A 22,163-nucleotide genomic window follows, 5' to 3' on the forward strand; every position below is an offset into this window, starting at 1 on the left:
GTGAAAACCGTCAGTGCTCCTTTTGTTTTAGGAAATTATAATTTGTAAAAAGAAAGATCATTTATTGCTTTTGGACTTTTTATGAGTGTCAAATATGTGTTTAGTGGAGAATTTAACAAAGGAATAAGCTTAAAACTCTCTTTAGTAAACTTTCTTATGGCACTAACTATAACTGACATTGACAAATTTAAATGCTTAGTAAAAAGGTGTTGTTCAAATGTAATAATTAAATTATTTCAGTTTAAGAGGATGGTTTTGCTTTCATTGTATCACACAAAAGGGTAATTATCATGTAAATATTGGTTAAAAATTTCATAAATGGTCAAAAACATTTGTGTTTTGTGGAAATAAAGAATGTTGTTAATTCCCGAAACATTGTCCAAGATTATTATTTCTGCATATTTTCAGTATTTTACCTCTTAATACTGCAAAGTGTCCTACAAAAGAATGCGGCTAAGTTTTGTCAGGTTAATCAAATACATTTAGGTTTCAGACAAAAGACATAGAATTGAAATCACATGCTTGTATAAGAAGACATAACCTATTTTTTTTCCTTATTGCTGAAGTTAATGGACTAAAGCCCAGAACAAAAACAAAAGATTATGTTGACAAATTCACTCAGGTACAAAACCCCCAATTTTTGGAGCCATCCTAAAGTTTATGGCCAAAATTACCATTGCACTTTATAAATAAAATTGAATTGAATCGCTCCTAAATTGAATCTGAATGGCAAGATAAACTTGGATAAACTCATCCAGCCTTGTTTGTCACAGTTCCCGTTGTTTTAAATGTTTTATTACTCCAGAGGTAAATAGATGAGTTGCTATTTTCTTGTGGCAATTTCTTGATGTATAAAGACCAACAATGGCAAGTTCTCTTGTCTTTCCCATTATAAAGAGTGTCTAAGAAAAAAAATGGGTCTTTGTGTCACATCGTTTGAAACAGGAACAGACCCTGATTACATTTTCAAACTTCCTCGTGACACTGATTAGCTTAAAGAGAAAACAAAACTAAAACATAAATTACACAAAGCTTTGGGTAAATTTGTTTTATAGGAATTGTTCAATTGAATTTTGTAAAGAAAAAAAAAATAAAAAAAAGGTACACAAAGGTTTAAAAGACGGTGAGATCAAACTTCTACAATTAAAGGAAGTTTTATTTTAAAGCTCTATCAAGGCATGTCAATAAATGGAGAGGTCATTGAATTTATATATATATATATATATATATATATATATATATATATATATATATATATATATATATATATAATGCATGCTCCAGCTATGTTTTTGTTTTTGCTGGTGTTGGCATTATGATTTACAGCCCAGCCTTTGTTGAAATCTATTGTGAACCCTTGATTCTGTCACACCTGCTCTCTCTGAGCTATTTTAAGCTTCTTCTTTTTATCATCTGATGCACCTGTGGATGTTTTGAAGTCCATCAGTGCTATCTTGTCCTCTGCACTCCCCACAATGCAATGCAGTCAGTTTAATAATAATAATAATAATACAACCTCTCCTAGAAATATGTACGATGAGGTGTGTTTTATTTGGTTTGAGATAAGTTTGCTTAAGAGTTGTCTCACTGTATTAATTAATATCTTGTTTTGTTTTTTTATAATTATGTGACTGAAGGAATAGCTGAGAAACCACACAAGCTATAATATTAGACTTTCCAAAATTATTTTAAACTAGTAGTTGAAGTGAAACTCAATCAGGTTGTGTCCAGGTGGACGATAAAAAAGGAAACAGGTTTAAGGTCTATCAGCTTAAGTTTCTAAATGCAAAGACTAGAGCCATCATATACAGTCTAATTACAAAATTACTTTCAGAAAACAAAAATAAAGAGAATACTTCATCAGGTGCATAATAAGCAATTTACTGTTTTTTATTGACTATGATTTTAGGTGACGTGTGAAGGATTTCTGGAGAAAATCAGCTAACATCCTTCACCTAACAAGAAGTCTCCTGTGTGCAAAAAAAGTGACAAAATGCAGTTTTAAAGGGCCGTTGTCTGAAGTCGGTCAGCTGTAAACAGCAAGTCATGGCTTCGTGTAGTTCGATCGTAAACACACACTTATCATTCGGGGAAAGATTACTCATTGGTTTCAACTAGAGCTTGCATCCATTTGAAATGTACATTTTTCTTACAACATTAACGTCATACAGTATGTGCAGAATACGAGATAAATGAACTGTTTATACATGCTTAGATATATTTCTGGAAAAAAAACAAAAAAGATTATTGAAAGCTTCATACATACAGTAAGGCATAGAATATATACAGAACTAACCTAAAGGTCGTAGTATCAAACATCATTTAAATATTCACACATCAACAAAACAAAGAATCCAAAACTGCTTATAATATGTACAAAAATACTTATGGAAATGCCCCTAGGAATGTCGTATTAGAAAAAATAACGGGAATCTCGTCAGGAGGACATCACGTTATAGTTACAACATGCACTTGTTGCAGAGGATTCTCAGTCCAGCTGTGGGCCTCGTGTCTACATGTTCGGTTCTGGCTTTCCAGGCTATGTGAGAATCACTGAAAAGTCGTGGGTCTACGTGAAGGATTACTTGGTCTACTGTGCTCCTTGGTCCTCATGATGGGTCCATCTCCTGCAGATGGTCCACACTACAGTCCAGGAATCTCATCGAAAACCAGTGAGCTCACTGTTTATTGTACAGTTCTCGCTACACTTTGGACTCGCTCTCCAGATTGGCAATGTCCCCGTTTCTCTCGGCCGTCTGGCTCTTCTCCTCGTTCTCCGGGGTGGTCTTGGTCCCCTGGACCTCGTGCTCGGACTCAGGCAGCCCCTGCTGGCTCAGCTTGCTGGCTAGCGACCAGGTGAGAGGCAGTCGGGCACGGTTGGCCATGTCGGCGAGCTCTTTGGCACTGCAGGCGGGCGTGTTGGTTTCGTAGATCTCATGGAAGCTGTTGTAGTCCACCTCATAGAAGCCGTCCTCCAGCGTCAGGACGGGCATGAAGCGGTACCCCCATTTGATCTCGCTGCTGACGTAGGAGCTCCTAGCTTGGCAGGTCATCCCTGGAAACACAACAACAAGGATTATAAACTCTCCTACATAACAGGAGTGTTGTCCCGTCCAGGTTTGAGTAGTCCTTATGGTGATATTTGAATGCTTGTATCATTCTAAAGGTCATCTTAATGCATCTTTTGTTTTTTTTTACATATCAACCAAGGAAGCATTTTTTTTTGGTTAAGAAAGGTACAATGGCTCCATCGTAGGGCTGGACGATAATTCAATAACAATATATATCGATCGATAGACGTATATCGATGATAGAAAAAAAGGTCAATAAAAGCTTCAATAGAATAACAGTTTTCGTTCCTTTTGCATTCTACCCATGTAGGGTAATATTACATCCTTCCAACCAATCACAAACGCAGATCCAGGAACCCTCTGTCACCAAGCTCCGCCCCCTTCAAAGAGTTCAGACAGCATGCGTTCTTTTTTTATTTTTTTTTTAAACTTGCCGTTTTGGTAAAAAGTTGGTTGAATTAAGAGTTGTGTTTGTTGTTCGTTATCTAAAAATAGGTCACTAAGCAACAGCATAAAACGGGGGCTGCACTTAAAAGACATATTTTGAATTTGTTGATAATTACCGATATCGATCAATGTGATTTCTATTTTATCAATATGTTTTTTTTTCTATATCGTCTAGCCCTCATCCATCTTTTATAGATATCTAGGCTAAATTCGGTAAATACTTAGTTCTAAAGTGAGAGTTTTATGTTGATGAGAAGTCTGAATGTAGACCTGTTTTTACTTAGATCGACTTTATCCAACAAAAGAAGAAGAAGCAACATCTCATCTTTAACGCTGTACCCTTCATTGATAGACCCGTGCTTTACTAACCGACCCTGGTAACAAATGTGAATGATTTAGGTTGCTTTTACAGTAAATATCTCACTTATTGCTCCTTTAGCATATTAGAGCAGTTGGGCTTGTAAAACAAACAAGAACAAAAAATGCACATGTGACATCAGGCTGTAACCCTAAAACTCAGTTTTGCCATACGCAAACACAAAACAGTGTTTTCCCAAATCTCCACTTTGGCCAAAGCTTTCAGATATAATTGTTTTTAATGATGTAAAATTGTGTTTTCATGTAAATAAAAGGCCAAAACCCATAAAAAATTATTTGTTTTCCCAGATATCTGGCTACAGGTGGACAATACCTAAATGTTGACTCAAATTAAATGTCTAAAACCAATTGTAGATGTTGAAATGCTTTTACTTTTAAACCAAACATAACCTAGAGTCTGGTAACCATTTTTATATTGTTTAAATGTATATTTATCTGAAAGATATTCACCTGAAAGAAGCCAAACTTATCGCTAACTTATGCTAACGTTAGCATAATTAGCGGCTAATGTTTAGCCAGTTGTGATATTAGTTACGGTGTACCTTTCAAGCAATTTTTATTTTGTCTGTTACTATCTTCAGTTACTTATTTTAATCACGTATTCATAACAATACTATACATATTGTTCTAAAGTGGCTGAGGCTTTTTAAACACAATAAAATACATTATTAGGGTAACTGTGATGTAAGCTTGTATAATAATTGTGTCCAGTCATATTATGAACATAAAAAAAGCATAGATCCTTCCATGAAAATAGCAGAAAATACTTTGAAAAGCAAAAGCAACAATCCTCTTTTTATCAGTTTGGAGTTCACGCTACTTATTGTTTAAGGGTGATTAATTACTGTATTTATATGTTTTTTTTACCTTGTAAGTGATGTGACAAAATACTGTCCATCCTTTGCTTAGACAAACAGAAATCCTTTACAAAATCAAACGTTCAAAAATCAAGAACAAATCAAGTAATTTAATGTAAGTTAAAAAGATGAGCTCATCAGTCTTACTTGGCTGGAGAAAGGATTGAAAATGCCAAATAATGTATTTATTTAATAATGTAATGATTTAAAGAGGTATAAAAATGATAGAATGTGGTCTAATATGCTCTAAAGTTATAGCAAGCTTGACTCCCACATAAATATTTCTCCCTGATTCTTTACACTGAGCTTGATCTGACTGCGGTGTGCTACATATAATATACTGACTGCTTTTACCTATTTTTTTATGTGGGTTTGTAACGTTGTTGTTTTTTTTAATTAGTGAGGTAACTATTTTAATCACTGCTAATTTATCGAGCCACTGTTATGCAACAACAGAGATGGAGTCAAATTTGTGAAAACCACTACTGCATCACCAGGTACAAATTAAGTGTCGGAGTTTACCAGAGAAGTAAATTATACTATACTCTAGATCAGGCTTGTCCAAAGTGCGGCCCGGGGGCCATTTGTGGCTCCTGGACTGATTCTGTGTGGCCCCCCCAACTGCATTTGGTCTACTGGAAAAATTTGGCTGATGGAGATGGAAACATTTTTTTTCTATAAGCCTACAATTAATGCAGACAGGTTTTCATCTTACAACTGAAAACATCTGGTACAACACAATATATTCATGTTTAAATAACCACAGTTTTTACATTCTATTTAATTTCATAGTAAATATGACCTCATCTGTCTGTGGACTTTAACTCAGAGGCAAATTTTTCTGCATTTAAAGCTTTTTTCCATCAAATTTTTATTAAAATTAGCTAAATGAGGTGTTTTTAAATAAATACCGACCCAAATCCAGTTCTCATATTGCGAGACCAAAAATAATTCAGGTTTCTTTTATTTTCAGTTGAGTCTAACATAATTAGCAAACTGCTTGACCATCTTTTAATAAAGCAAATGTGCAAAACCCGTTTTTAGCTTTGGATCTACAGTGATTTAACTTCCTTTTCCTTCAGAAACTCAGAATAATTTGTTTAATTGAAATCATCATATTTTGTGAAGCAGGTAAAAGAATCACAACATCATTTCTGGGTTATTGTTATCGTTATTATTATCCATTTTTTGGCCCTCGAGTACTTTTGACTTCAGAATTTCGGCCCACATGCCAAAAAGTTTGGACACCTCTGCTCTAGATGGACTGCAGACAAGTGCATCAAAGACGTACGGTTCCATTTCTTTGGACAAATATCAATTCATTTTGCAAAACCCACAACAACATAAATAAATAGATCAACAAGCTAAACTGCAGGTGATCTAAGAAAAGGATGGCAGGGACATAAAAATCAGAATCACACACTCTTGCTCACGGCGACGTGTGAAGAACAACAAAGCGACGGGACGGGCAGGACTTCTATCGGGAATAAGAGTGAAATTCCACTCCAGCGTCACCATCTCAGTGTGAGCATGCTGTCACGCTGATGTTAACATTTAGGTCAAAGCATCAACGTGTTCGAGTAGGCTTTAAAGAGCAGGTGCACAGTTTTAAACCGTCAAGGTCTCTGCAAACCACTGGCTGATTATGATGACGGACAAGAGGAGGAAAACGACGCAGACTGATTTGAATTCTGAACTATTTGGATTACCTCTGGAGAGACGTCCCAGTAAATAAGTAATTTTAAGTCTTTTTCCATCGGCTGGATCATCTAACCTGAATTTATCTCAGCTTTATGAGGATTGGCTTGACATAAATCTTTTTATTCACCTATAAAATATAGACTATATTACACCTGAGGAAGAATAAGAATACAATAAATAAGACAGATTCAAACATCTGAGCATAACATTTTAAATCTATTTGGACAATAAGGGTCCAATTAGTCTACACATAAATCTGAATTTTAACGACCCCGAATGTTTGAACATTTATCCTACATCAAGTTTCCAATTCCTTTCTATAAAAAACTAAGGAACAGTGACCATGACTTGTCATTTACACACCATCTGAACGTTTCAAACAATACTGAATTGATTCAGTTTCTTTAAATGTCTGTGATTTAAAAAAAAAGACAACACTTCTTCCACGGTAAGTAAACTGTTATATCCTTTTCCAGCAGCATTTACATATTTTGACATTAATTAGTGCGCTCACTGGCACAGCTGTCTGCAGGAAAGTGAATGCTCCGTGAAGCGCCCGCATCTGTTTCAAAACACGCCACTCAGTTCTTATGTAATGTTTTTTTTTTATTTTATCTTATTGTAGCTGAAGTTAAGAGAAATCTCTGCATGTCATCTTAAACCAACATCGGGAAGTTTAAGAGCGTTTCATATAAAACAATAATGAGTTTTTAAGGAGTTATCCTACTGCTTGCTGTATGGCTCATGCTGGTTATCCAGATGTTCCTGGCTGATCCTCTCAGTGGAGGACATTCAAATCGTTGGAGTTAATTTCAATTTATGATTCAATCTGTTAGTTTGTGAGGGTGAAAGTGTGTTATTAGAGTCTGGGGAGGATAAATTTAGATATAGCCATGTAGCCTGTAGTTTTGTGCTCACCTACTTCAAAAGCAGCTACAGCTTGCTCAGGTTTTGCCACCGTTGGCATATGAATTTAAATGGAGAAGAAAAATGGGTACCACTTTACAATAAGGCTCCCATTATAGATAGCTAATAATTTTTTATAGATATGTTATTAACTAATCTGTAAACACTTTATAACTCATCCATAAGTGTTTATTACGCATTAATTAAGAGCGAGCAAGAGACAAAACGAATAGATTTTTTGCATACAAGGTGGTAAATTAGTCTAAGATGTTTACTATAAGCAACTCTAAATGAAATGTATAGTTGAAAAGATTAGGCTTACTATTTGGCAGGAAACCAGTCAGTTTTCTCTCTTGCTTGCCCTTCACTGGACCCAAGCAATTGTTTCTTGCCTGTCCTTCGACAAAACGGCATATCTTATAAATATAGGAACCTCATTTTTATGGCTTGTATTTTCATTTAACCTGGTGGTACCTGAGCAAGATTTATATTTACATGTAAAACTATTATTATTATTATTATTATTATTATTATTATTATTATTATTATTATTATTATTATTATTATATGAGCCCCTAATAAACATTTTTACCGCATCTGGTGATGCTAGCCCAACCAATCCCCACACTGGTTAAGACCAAAGTGAAAGAAATTAATGACAGATGTAAAAGCCAGAAAGTTAACAATGAATGTTAATTTTTACATTGACCAACATGAATATGAAAAACATACACATATTGTTCCAAAAAAGTAAAATGCTAGCTTTGGCGCAACAACAATAATCAGACTTTTATGTTACGGCAGTCAGTTCTTTAAAACCTGAAATGCATCAAATAGTAACCAAAAAGGCTCCTAATCAGGCTCCCAACATTTATATTTACATGTAAAACAATTATTATTATTATTATTATTATTATTATTATTATTATTATTATTATTATTATTATTATTATTATTATTATTATTATTATTATTATATGAGCCCCTAATAAACATTTTTACCGCATCTGGTGATGCTAGCCCAACCAATCCCCACACTGGTTAAGACCAAAGTGAAAGAAATGAATGACAGATGTAAAAGCCAGAAAGTTAAAGGTATACTATGCAACCGGGGTTGATTTTCCAGCGAGGCTCCCCCCAGAGGGCGAAAGTAAAAGTGCACTGTCGTAAAGATGCTCAGCTGTTCTGGTTTCTCCGACAAGCCAGGCGCGGTTGTTTTGAGCTTAGCAGACAGGCGAACGCAACGAAAAGTGGAAAAAACGGCAGTACAAACAATGACTAACACAGTGAAGGTATGAACATCAAGCTTCCCGCAGCGCTATCTTGGCGAGGCGGCCGCCGCTGCCGCCGCCGCCGCCGCCTCGCCAAGCCGCGGCCCCTGCCGCAGCCGCCTCGTCCGTTTTATTATTATTATTATTATTATTTTTTATTTTTTTTTATGTTGGCGAGACGCTACCGCCACCGCCTCGCCAAGCCGCGGCCGCCGCCGCCGCCTCGCCGCGGCTGCCGCGGTAGCGTCTCGCCAACATAAAAAAAAAAAAAAAAAAAAAAAAAAAAAATAATAATAATAAAAATAAAACTCGATATGCTTGCATGTTTATGTTGTTGCTTTCGCGCGTGCATATAGTGAATGGCAGGGCAAAAACACATGGAGTTCTCCCCGTAAAGCAAGACTTCTGTGGGTGCGGGCCGTGAGCTCTTGCTCTTGCAAGTGCGGTATTTCCCCCACAGACCCCCAGGGCGGCCGAGAAAACCTTTGTTCGACCTGAAATGACTCATTTAATCATCCAAAATGGTATGGAACACATTAATTAACTGAAAAATGTTGCATAGTATGCCTTTAACAATGAATGTTAATTTTTACATTGACCAACATGAATATGAAAAACATACACATATTGTTCCAAAAAAGTAAAATGTTAGCTTTGGCGCAACAACAATAATCAGACTTTCGTGTTACAGCAGTCAGTTCCTTAAAACCTGAAATGCATCAAATAGTAACCAAAAAGGCTCCTAATCAGTGAATGCGAGTGCTCACCTGTGGCCTCCACCATTCCCTCCAGGATCACAACAATTTCCAGGTCTTCCTTGGCCAGATGAGCCTGGGAGATCTCCCAGAAGGGGCTGTGCTGGTTTATCTCGTGGCAGATGATGAGCGGCGACACCAGGAACAGCCTGTCGTCTCCTGTGTTGTAACCCACGTTTATGTCCGTCTGGTTGAGAGGAATGAACTCCCCCTCCTTGGTCTGCTTAGACTTGATAAGCTTGGCTCGGATCGAAGCCTCGACGATGTGCGAGTTTCGGAGGTCTCCGACTCTGAACATCAGGCACAGCCGTCCGTCTCTCATCGAGATGACAGCGTTGGTGGAAAACACTAGTGTCTCTGCTCGCTTCTTGGGCTGCGAGATCTTAACAAACATGCAGCCCACCATGAAGGCGTTGACGATAGATCCCAGCACTGACTGGACTAGAAGCAGAAGTATCCCCTCGGGGCATTGGTCCGTGATGACCCTGTATCCATAACCAATGGTGGTCTCCGTCTCAATGGAGAACAGAAAGGCTGACACGAACCCATTGAGGTTATTGACACATGGAGTCCACTGATCATCAGCTAGATGGTCCAGGTCGCCCCGGATATAAGCAATAAGCCACCACATTAGGCCGAAAAAAAGCCACGTCACCGTGTACACCAGCACAAAGATGAAGAGGTTAAACCGCCATTTGAGATCCACCAGAGTGGTAAAGATGTCCGTCAGGTAACGGTATCTCTCTCGGACGTTCCCGTGATGGACGTTGCACTTCCCGTCTTTCTGGACGTACCGCTGAATCCTCTTTGCTCTGTCGATCTCTGCCAGCTGCTTGGGCAGGTCCTCACGGGCCTGCTTCGGCAGCTTGGGCTTCCTGACGGCGGCCGGGCTCTCCACATCCTGCTCCATGGGGTTTTTAGGTGGATTCAAGCCTAAGAGAGGAGAAACATTGAAAGAATTAGGACTGCAACAGGTCTGATTGTCCTACATTTCAAGAGAGACCTTACTCCAGACATATGATGGATTATCAAAGCAAAACTACCTGGGGTTTTCTGCTGGTAGATTTTGGAGGAGTCACAAACTACATGTCCATATTATAACCTATAAGTCAATTGTGGCAGATTTCTTTACAATGCCTGTAATCACGCCTTTTAAACTCTCGTTCTCTCTCGCATCTGGACCCTGATGTTCAGTTGGTGCTGCTCATTCAATGTCTAGTCAATCTGTGGAGCTCCAAATGTTTCAGTGACATCTGGCTTTGACTGTGAGGACATGACCTTTCATGTTTGCCAGTGTTGTAGGACTCGAGTCCAAGACTCGAACTCGAGTCCGAGTCATTAGCTAAATTTAGAGACTCGTGACTTGACTTGGACTTGAGCACTGATGACTCGAACTTGGACTCCTACATTCAGATCATTCTGACTCGGAAATTGAGAAAAAGACTCGACTTCTTTTTTAAATCATTAGGCTATAATTTTAATATGTCATTAGAATATTATTTGGTGTATGATTTTAATATCTAAATGGCGTACCGCGCATGTGACGTCACCATCTCATGAGCAACGCTCCTTGCCGCTAAGGAAGGGCAAACAGTGTGAGAGCGCACGTAGCAACCAGCCGTTACACATGCAACAGATACAAGGATATGACCGACTTTACAGCTGTTAAACTTTCACAAGAGGATGTCCAGGCGCCCATTTTACTGGTAGAACTGTGGAACAACCAGTGGCGGCTGGCCCATAGGGGGCGCTCGGGCGCTGCCCTCCCTAGATGTGGAGGGGAGAAGACGTCAAAATATATATAGATTTTAAAACTATTATTAATGTCAGTTTTTACTTAATAGTACGTGGCTACATGTAATAAGAATTATTAAAACGCTTCTACTGATTTACTCTATCATTTAACAGTGCATTTCCACCAACAGAACGTATCATTTCTCTTCTTCTACACTTTTGGGGCTGTGACTGAAGTAGCCCTACAAGTGTAGCGAAATAACCAATCGTATACTGTTGCTAGGGAAGGTTTATAAATATTTGGCCAATCAGCATCGCCAAAATGAATGGGTTTTGGGCTCCTGGAGTAGTAGCCCTAGCTGCACAGTGATAGGTGCACTTCACGCGTGACGTCACGAGCTACATCCGCGCTACATCCGGGTAACGGTGGTCGGCAAACACAGCACTGTTTTCGCTTACCAGCGTGACAAAACGGGTGAATTAGAGCGTACTTTTAGTTTATTTTTGGAATCTAAACAATGCCTACGACTTGTTGTGCTCCCGGTTGCACACAGAAGCATTCCAAATCGTCGGATGTACGTTTGTTTCGTTTACCGAAGGACAAAGAAATAAGAAAGAAATGGATCATTTCAATGAAAAGGATGCAGGATGCCAATCGACTGTGGCAGCCATCATACTAAGACAGAATTTGCAGTCTACACTTCATCTCCGGTAAATACAACTTAATTTTGCACTAGTCATTGTTCTACTTAAATCATTATATAAATAACAAATTAGGATACATATTAAAGTCAAGACGTAAACGTTTGTTTTGTAATAATATACGTACATGTACAATGTATGCAAACCCTCTGGCATGAGTCTGTGAAAAGGATTAATAAGACAAAAACACCAAAATAATCCTTTGTAAACCATGTTTTTTTTATTAATTAAATGCTTATTGTGGAATCGTAGTAATTTTCCGACTTTTAATTTAAATGCATGTACTGGGTTAGTCAGGGAAATCTATTGGCCAGCCCCACCAAGATTTTTTTTCACCAGCCGCCACTGGGAACAACATACCAACGTTCAGCTCAAACAATGGATTGAGTGTCGAGGTCTTATTAAGACTGGAAAACGGGCCGAGTTGATAGAAAGGTGAGTCGTTGTTTTTCTCCTGCTTGGCGTTCATGGCGTCATGGGCCGTTTTTTTTCTGTTTGTAGTCACCGTCCAGGAATCGGTATAAATTTTCCGGCCCGCCGAACAATTTAGTCCGGTCCGGTGGCCAAATGCATTATCATTGTCCAACGGCTGTATCTCCTCGCTGCATCGACCGATCTGCACCAGATTTGTTGTTAGTCATGTGGGAACGCTGCCGAACGCGTTTGTGGGAATCGCCCGGTGGACGGGCGAGGAAAATGCGTGACAGCATCTGCGGTGGCGGCCGGCCGGAGCCGCGGCGGTGCGCGAACTTGGATCAATAGTCGACTCGGACTTAACTCGGATGAGTAGTGGACTCGACTCGGACTCGACTCTGATTTTTTTTTAATGACTTGGACTTGACTCGGACTTGAACACTGGAGACTCGAACCTGGACTCGGACTCGAGGCATAGTAACTTGATTACAACACTGATGTTTGCTGACACTTTTCAGTAATTATCCTGCATGACGACATGAAGGCAACCCTTTCAGCATGAGGGCAGCAAGTCCGAACCTTTCAGCATCACAAGCGCCGTCAAGCAAGGCTGCGTCCTTGCTCCGGCACTCTTCGGCATTCTCTTCTCCCTCCTGCCGAGACACGCCTTTGAGACCTCAACAGAAGGAGTGTAAACGCACACAAGATCAGACGGAAACCTGTACGACATCTCGAGGCTCAGAGAGACGTCAGAGAGACGCTCTCCGCCGACGACGCAGCTGTCACCGCACACACCGAGCAAGAATTACAGCGCCTGGTTGATAGATTCTTCAAGCATGCCGGGACTTCGGGGTTCACCATCAGCCTGAAGAAGACAAATGTGATGGGCCAGGACGTGGACACCCCACCCGTCATCACCACTTACAACTACCAGCTGGAAGTGGTCCACCAGTTCACCTACCTAGGCCTGACCGTCGCCGGCAACCTGTCTTTAGACACCGAAATCAACAAATGCATAGGTAAAGCTGCAAAGACTCTGGGACGGCTGACCATACATGTCCAGGAGAACCCTAAGCTGACCACTACAAGCTAAGATGGCAGCGTATAACACCTGCATCAGCAGCACCCTACTGTACGGCAGTGAAACTTGGAGAATCTGCGCCAAACAAGAAATGAAACTGAACATTTTCCAAATGCGACATCTTCCCTGGCCTCCCCACCATGTACATTCTGCTCAAGCAATGCAGAATGCACTGGATCGGCCACGTGCGCCACATGGAGGATGCTGGAATCCCCACGGACATCTTTTATGGAGAACTCGCCACCGGCAAAAGACCCCGAGGCCGTCCCTAGCTGCGATACAAAGATGTCTGCAAGCGTGACATGAAAGCTCTGGACATCGACACGGGGAGATGATAAGACGCAGCAGCCGACCGCAGCAGCTGCCGCTGTCTGATCCACAAACAGCTGAGAAAGATGAAGAACCTGGAAGGAGAAAAAAAGAGCCAAGCAGAAAGAAAACAAACAGAGAGATCCACCCCTGCAACCAGCCACACCTGCTCCTTGTGCGGCATAGACTGCCACTCCCACACAGGACCTGCCAGTCACAGACGACGCTGTTCCAGCCACAGCACCACAAAGTCAAAGGGCACAGATTGTATAGTCAATTACGACTGAAGGAGGCCTACTACTAGTCTGGCCTTTTTTACGTTTCAAGGCCATTTCAGACTCAGCAGTTGATACTATGAAGTAAATCTGCTAATATTAATGTATATGAGTGAACTTGCCATCATATGTAATGCTTTCTGCCAACATGTGGCAACACGTGTGACGTCATCGCGTAGCTTTAGGATACGTTCACACTGCAGGTCTTGATGCTCAATTCCAATTTTTTTGTGAAATCTGATTTTTTTGCATGTCCGTTCACATTTCCAAATATATGCAACTTGTATGTGATCTCCTGTGTGAACTGAATGCGTTCAACCGAAGTGTCCCGCATGCGCACTGGAGGACGCGATGACGTCACACATAGCAAGCGTCCTCAGTGTTTGCAGAAGTAAACATGGATTATAATGCTGGCGCGCATTTTGCGGTCATTAATTTATTTTCTAACCAGAGCTTTCCGTCCATTGACTGCTCTTCTCATTGTAGTCCCCTATGGGTGTCGTCTTTCTTCCCGCTTCTGCATAGCAGGACGCAGAATAGTGACGTTTGTCGAGTATCAGTGACGTACAGGTCGGATAAATGCGACCTGGCCGTACAGACACAGGTCGCATTTGAAAAGATCAGATACGTATCGGATTCAGGACCACATATCCAAGTGGCCTGGGTCGCATTTGAAAAAAATCAGATTTGTGTTGTTCAGACTGTCATAAAAAGATCAGATCCAGGTCGCATATGGGCAAAAAAATCGGAATTGGGTCACTTCAGGCTGCAGTGTGAACGTAGCCTAAGACTGTCCCCCCATGACTGCAAAAATCCATTGATGGAGCAGCATATTTAATGAAACTAGCCGTCAATTTACCATGAGAAGGTTTTAAGAAGGTAAGGTTTCAAAATGGCTACATTTTTCTATAACAGGGTTTCTCAGAGTGTTTGCACTGAAGATGGCGACATTCAGTTGTTTGGAAATACTTCTAATCATGTTAAACAAGGAAAATAAGCTTATGGCAATTCTGTTTTAAAACTACATTTGGCTCAATATTATTCAAGCTGCTGACCCCAGACTCCACCAGTACCTTCACTAATTAACCAGCAAATATCAGCATGCTATTACAGAACGGTAATATTACTCTGTACATTATGTGATTATTTTTAAGGTTGCCTTTTTTACACCTGGCTGGGGGACTACCGATGAAAATTAGCACTCTTTAGCTAACTCGGGTACGTTTTAATGTTGATTAATGTACACTGTCCCCTTTTAAATATAAAAAATAAAGTAAAGTAAATGCACCTGAAAACTGCTACTAAAAGAGGCAGGTGTTAATTCTACAGTCTTCTTAAGTTGTATAAAAATCAGAATAAACTAAAAGTTGAAAAGATTATTTCAACTGTGATAGGTCAGAATAACTGCTGTCATTCTTTTTAAATAAAATAAATTAGATCACATCGTACATTCCTGGTTAATTTCTGTGTGTGAAAACTCTGGGATATCTTGTTTTTATGTTGGTTTATCTCATGTTATACCGTAAGAATCTCAGGCCTAAATGAAACTGATGCGTCTGTCTTGTTTAAAGACAGACGCCTACATAAGATCCTTCCTGCCTCACTGTCATCAGATTCTACCACAACTTTTTGAAGAAACCTATAGCTTTTGAGTCACAACTACATTTATTTCCCCTTTACAATTAACTAGTAATTTGTTTCATTTAATTGAATCACGTGCAAGCACAATGTACACAAAAAGGGATTCAGCAAATTACCAGTATGGGTACAGCACTGGTGGAAAAAAGCTTAAAGAGGTTAGAAACTCAGTTTGACAAACTTTCTGTGAACATAATGTAAGACTGAGTGGCAGCTACACAAAAAAAAAAGGCATGTGTAAAGGCAATATAATAAAAAAATCTCTTTTTTCTTTACAGTCCAGTATGCAGATTCACCAACAGTAGTACAAAACATCTTTAGCTAATAGTACACCAGAGGGAAATGTGTCATCACCCACACGTCCAAAAAGAAAACACTTAAGATTTTAATGCTGCTCAGGAGAGACTGAGCAGCGATGTACTAATGATGAGTAAAAACAGGCTCAAAGCAGAGTTTTCACACCTGCTATTCTAAGTGGAACAAGAGGCTCGTTGAAAATAGATGTTTTTCAGAATCCTGTCTAAGGTAGAAGTTTAAAGTTCAACATCCACTCATGCAGCGTTTGAATGTTGTTTTTCTCTCCATCGCCCACAGAGGCTTTTTTTTGTCTTGTTTTTTTAAATTAGTGCTGGTTTTATTTGCAGTTTTTTGAAGATCCAACCTTTATTATAAAACTTGTATTTTGTCTGAGTTGATTTGTTGCATTTCAGTAAATTAGAACGTTTGTAAGGTTTGTTTATCAGATTAAATATGCAGTTTTTCAACAAATATACTTTTCAGTGAGCCCACATTTCTGTTTCTTTATTGCTCTGATGTAATTGTCCAACCTTAAATGTTATATTTTCATTAGCTGTAAATGGAAAAGCATCTTAATTAAAAGAACCAGAGGCTTGAAGACACCGGTCTGTGTGTAATTAATCTGTATAATGTGTCTAATTTAGTCTATTGAGTTACTTAAATAAATTAACTTTTCAATAATATTCTAATTCACTCAGATGCACCTGTATAGTGTTCAAAACCCTCAAGCTCAAAAGCAAATGTTCAGGATTATCTAACTGGTACTAAACCCTTAAATATCAGGGTTATGAAACATTGTGAGTTTATTGCCTTGAATATTTTCTTTTAAAATAATCTTTATTAAAAAAAAGTCTACCTTTTGCACAATTTCTCATCAATTTATCACGCAATCTCTTGAGGCGCTCTAATTAAACCTTAAACCCACACTGTCTGCATTATGTAAATGCAGTTAAGACAGCCAAAATAAATGAGCAGACATTGATATACAGCTTGAAGATGCAGTAAGCAGCATAAGACAGCCATCAAGTAAAAACTAGGAAGGCTATAATAACAACTGTAAAAAATATATAAATCTGGGATTAAAATGTGTTTTAAATAAAGATTTGAAAGTTTCTCTCCCCATTTTAAACCTCTCTACGATTTTACATTTACGTAACATCCTGAATGTGACAACTGTGGGCTCATCAAAGAGAGCTGCAGCGCGTATTACTGTCAAGAGGTTTTACTGTCAGGACTACATCTCAGGTGGGAAAATGTGTTGTCGGTGCAGTTTTTAATGGTGCACTCCAGAAATCCGGCACCTATGGGTGGCACACAGCGGCAAGAAGAAAGCTATTATTGGAAGAAAGTCGAAAGAAGTGCAGATAATCACAAGCCAAGAGGAGGACAGAGGAAACAGGGGCTGCATCCGAAAAGGTAACAAATCTTTAGCCAACATGGAAGTGCGTCATCGGTGGCCATGATAAGTGCAGTTAGTAAGGAAGGAGGTAACAAAAGTAGCTTGTATGCTTCCTGTTATAGCTCCTTTTGCATGGGGCGCTCGCAAAGTCCTATATTGTAAGGAATCCCACAATCCTTTGCATATGCCGCCTCACGGAAATTAACAAAAATGTCCGGAGAGAGGAGAGCAGCACTTTGTAGTTCATTTTCGGATTGGCTGTAGGCCCGGATTTGACTGGAATCACATAACGACGTCGGAGTTAAAGGCTGTCTGATATCGGCACAGCGGTCCGGAACGCCTTTCCTCCCCAAAAATAGTGTTCTTATTGTTGACCTCAACAAACAGGAGCTGTGATTAGAACATTTTGGACGGACCCATGGCGGACTGTTGGGATTAATATTTATACTTTATTAACCGACTTATCTTGTTATGATGTAGTAATGTAAGCTTCTGATATAATCATGTTACTCACATGATAGCTTAATCATGTCTCTGCAAAGAAACAGAAGATGCTCTGTTTCTTCCCTTCCTGAAACAAGAAGACTCAGCTACAAGATTATGTGCTGAATGAACGTGATTACTCAGCTGTGTATCTTTGTTGACAACTATGGCTGTAAACTACCTGTTCCCCCACCCTTCAGTACAGCCTCAGTCCTGTAACTAGGGAAACGCCCCAAACTTAATAAAACCGAGGAGAACGCTGAGACCGGCAGAGTGGGTTGGAGATTGTAACTGTACGGTCTCATCCTACTCTCCTCGCGAGCCAAACCAAACTAATTGTCTTTGTGCCTTTCTTTCCCTGTGTTGTATTATGTTATAGGTATTTAGACCTGACATTAACTTGGTCCTTCGAGCCGGAGACCAACATACCTGAAGCTACTGGTGGACGCAGGTGAAATCCAGAAAGACTGTGGCCACAGCAGGACTGAAGAGTCCTTCAGACCCTTTAACGGGACTGGGTTTCATCCCGTCCCCTGGGATTCTGAAGGTTGACGGTGATCCGAAAACGGACCTACCTGTACTAGACAGACATTTATATCTGTGGTGGCAAATTAACACTGGATATTACCCAGAACGCACCATTCCAGCTGCGGAACAGGGTGGAGGATGCTTTTCTTTCGCGGGGAACAGGGGAGCTGCCTAGAGCCAATGGATGGAGCCAAATTCAGGATAATTCCTGCAGAAAGCCTGTTAGACCTGAGACTGGGGTGAAGTTTCACCTTCCAGCGGGTCACTTCAGGTTGGCCCTGCAGCTGAACCCGAGGTCAGCACGGATCTCCTCTGCCCACCCATCGGTGCCTCCACCGCCGGAGCGAATGGGCTCTGCTGAAGTCGCTCGCCTTTCACCGGGTGGGGGGGGACATCAGCAGCTCGAGCAGCGCTGGTTTCCATGGCAACGCGCGGCGGCTCGGAGTGTGGCAGGAATGCAAGCGGGATGAGGCCGCGGCGTTGGATAACGTTGCTCTGTTTTCATCTCGTTTCGCCAGAACAATGTACCGGGATCTGCTTTGTGTGCACGGAGCAGCCATTCATGGAACATCTGTCTTTTTTTTTTTTTCTTTCTTTCTTTTTTGTTTATGGCGCTGAATATCTGTGAATGAAAAATAATACAATAAAATACAAATAAATAAATAAATAAATACAATGCAGGCCTGTGTGGAAGAGGCTTGCTGTAAGGGTGCTCCAAAGATACAATAAAAGGGAAAACACTGGGAACTAATTACACTGTAATCAGTGCTAGCATAGGTGCCTGCAGGCACACATCCTGTACAGCGTCTATCATATCAGCAATAAAAAAAATCAACAATGTCACATACCGTACTGTTCAAAATTAGTTTTTTTTTGTTTGTTTTTTTACATTTTACATCCAAAGAGCAACGTTTTCTTTACACATCTTAACCAGGTCTTTACCAATATGTCTTTGGGCTTTTTGAATTACTTTGTTCTTTAGACTTTAGCTGCTTTTTCATGAATTTACACCCAGACTTCATCCATTTCATAAATCAATGTATATAATTTGTTTGTTAAATTGCCTAACTCTGATTAGCCAAACTACAAATGCTTTAAAAGTCAGTAGATGGACCAGTGTTGCCTGAATACTTTAACAACGTAGCTATGAAGGTAATCTTGTTCCAATAGGATTTGTGCATTGTAAGCGTGAATTTGAAGTTGTAGAGGGAGTTAAATTCTAAGTTTTGTATTTGTAGAATTTTAAAAAAAAATTACAAGTACAATTTTTTTTTACACCTGTTCAAATTTTAAGTACAAGTACACAAATTGTGTTCTGTGAGTCGCACATCAAAAACCTCTTACATTCTCAGTTTTGCTCCAAATGGTCCATTTGTGCATTGTAACTTTGGTGTTTTGTAATTGTAGATTTTTTTAAAATCTGTACAAAATAAAGTTACACCTCTTCAAATTCTTGAGTACAAATACACAAATTGTGTTCTGTGAGTTGCACATCATAAATGTCTGTCATTCAGTTCTGCTACAGTTGATCTAAAACAAATGGTGCAAAACAAATTCAAACATGTGTATTAAAATCTTCAAAAATAAGATTTTTTATATTTTTTCCCTTAACACAAATACAAATCCACGAGTACAACTGCACGAATCTGCTCCTGTGAGTCACAAATTCAACTTTACAAGTTACGCCTTCATTCTCACTTTTGATACAAACGCCCCAACGGTAAAAATGATCTGTGACTTGTGGGCAGTACCCTTGATAAGACAGCAGGGGGCGCTGCCTGCTCAGTCAGTCTGTACCAACCAGAAATATGGCCTACTGCCATGCTGCCTTCGAAGAACGCTGCTCTCACTGTCATACAGTGTATACATTTAAATTTGTTTAAATATTTGATTTTCTCTGTACTTAACTGTGCAATCCTACAGTTAACTCCCTCTACAACTTCAAATTCCCGCTTACAATGCACAAATCCTATTGGAACAAGATTACCTTCATACTTAGCAGAGCACCTTGGTTTCAATGGGCTTCTTACCAGCAGTCTGTCACAAACACACAACTTGTTCTCATTTCTTTAGCTGACTTAAGTCCCATTTCATACGGTACTGTGGCAAAAAAATAAAAATAAAAGCTTTCATGTTTCATAGATTCAGATTTATACTTTTTCGTCCACAAATTAAAATTTGCCCTCGCAGGGTGTTCCAACATTTACAAAAACTTAAAGCCTGTGTGTTCACAGTAGAGCCTGCACCAAAAGATAATTAGATTATGAATCAGAGACCTCATTAAACACATTGTAATATCAGATCAAAAAATAACCATAGTAAATAAAAACATTCAGTTTTCAAATAATAATTTCTCTTAAGAGAAGAAAAAAGAACTATCTGATATAAAAACATATTTTCCTCCTTATTAAATCACAAATTAACCTTTTTTGGGTTTAATGTCAGTAGCCAAAACCCAAAACTGGATCACTATTGGACCTATGTAATCAAGAAAGTATATGAGCAGAAACCTGTCTGGCAGAATAAAGCTAAATTAATCCAAAAGCCAACACATCCTGCCCCAACCAAAAGTAATTTAAGAACAAATGGGAAATGATGTCTCTGAAATCTATCTGGAAACTTTTATGAAGCAAATCTCAGGCTTATTAGCTTCAGCCAAACACAGTGAGAGCAAATATCCACAAATGGAGAAAAAAACACCGACCAAAATTACTCCAAGAGTGCAACGGCGACTCATCCAGGACGCCTCGGAGACTTCACGTCATTTTGCTCCAGCATTGAGGTAATAATATCTGTGTGTGAACCCTCCCCCCACCACCACTATATTCCTGTCATTCATTCCAGATCAAACTAGATGTTTCCCTAAGAAAAAAGGCTTCAGAACCTTTTCAATTGGTTTTAAATGCATTTTAATGCCACTTTAAAGCAGTTAAATGCTAATTACAACAACATACAACAAATAAATACCATTAAATGTAAAATATGGCATAAGAAATATAATAGTATGACTGAAACATTTCTAAAGTGTTGATGGACATAATTGCACAACAAGTCTTTAGAGACGTTTATGTTGGAGGGAAACTTATTTTAAGGAGATTCAGTCTGCATTTGTGGACTGTGTACGATCTGTCAAGAGGCGAGAGCTCTACTGAAGGATGTTTGACGGCTCTGACAAAACGTTCTACGCCTCAGTGACTGCAGACGGCTTTCAGAGGTCCTGGTGGGAGAAGGGTTCGCTCCTCCACGTCCGCTCTGTGGCAGACGGTACCACAGAAAGCAGCTTAGACTTTCCACACAGGCACAACCCGATCCTTCATCCATTCATCAATCCATTATCTGAAAAACAAAACGGGGAAAAAACTACGACCTAAAAGAGCGTTGCATCGGATAATCATCCACTGGATGCCAACTTGTTGGTATAAAGCTCTTTAGGAGGGCTACAGTTTTCTGTCTCTCCAACTTTGATATTGGTGGTTTTTGTAGATAAATCTAAGGAATCAGGAAGGCCGCAAGAAGTACTGATACTTGGTACTAATAGTGACAACTCTGTTAGCACTTAAATGTGATGAATCACCATGCAAAGCAGTATAAATGTATGAGAACTGATGGAAACTTTTTTCAATCAATTTCTTTTGACTCGTTTTATCTGAACGCCGTTTTTTTTTTTAGCTTTTCGTTGCACAGAACACCGATATGGTAAATGGACTAAATTTATATAGTGCTCTTCTTGTCATTCTGACCTGTCAGGCGCTTTATACTAAAGCCACATTCACCCAATCAAACTCGTGGCAGTGCGCACGCTCTTAAGTATAGTTTATAATATAGTTTTCCCATCAATGCTAAGAATTTTTTTTTTACCAATCTGTATAATCTGATTGAATTTGACTTTGGAAAGTGCCTTGAGATGAGATGTTTCA

General features: G+C 39.4%; 1 protein-coding gene across 2 annotated transcripts in view; it reads right to left on the bottom strand.

Moving 5' to 3' along the window:
* Positions 1–1,628: 1,628 nt before the first annotated feature.
* Positions 1,629–22,163, bottom strand: part of kcnj6 (potassium inwardly rectifying channel subfamily J member 6) — a 29,477-nt gene continuing 8,942 nt past the window's right edge. For both annotated transcript variants that reach the window (XM_036142835.1, XM_036142834.1), the window contains exons 3-4: positions 9,399–10,319; positions 1,629–3,055 (exon numbers count right to left, since the gene is read on the bottom strand). In XM_036142835.1, the coding sequence (XP_035998728.1) occupies positions 2,703–3,055; positions 9,399–10,296 (1,251 nt within the window). In that variant the 5' untranslated portion in view covers positions 10,297–10,319 and the 3' untranslated portion in view covers positions 1,629–2,702. The remainder of the gene's footprint in view (positions 3,056–9,398; positions 10,320–22,163) is intronic.

Source organism: Fundulus heteroclitus, chromosome 11 (genome assembly GCF_011125445.2).
Source record: "Fundulus heteroclitus isolate FHET01 chromosome 11, MU-UCD_Fhet_4.1, whole genome shotgun sequence".
NCBI lineage: Eukaryota > Metazoa > Chordata > Actinopteri > Cyprinodontiformes > Fundulidae > Fundulus > Fundulus heteroclitus.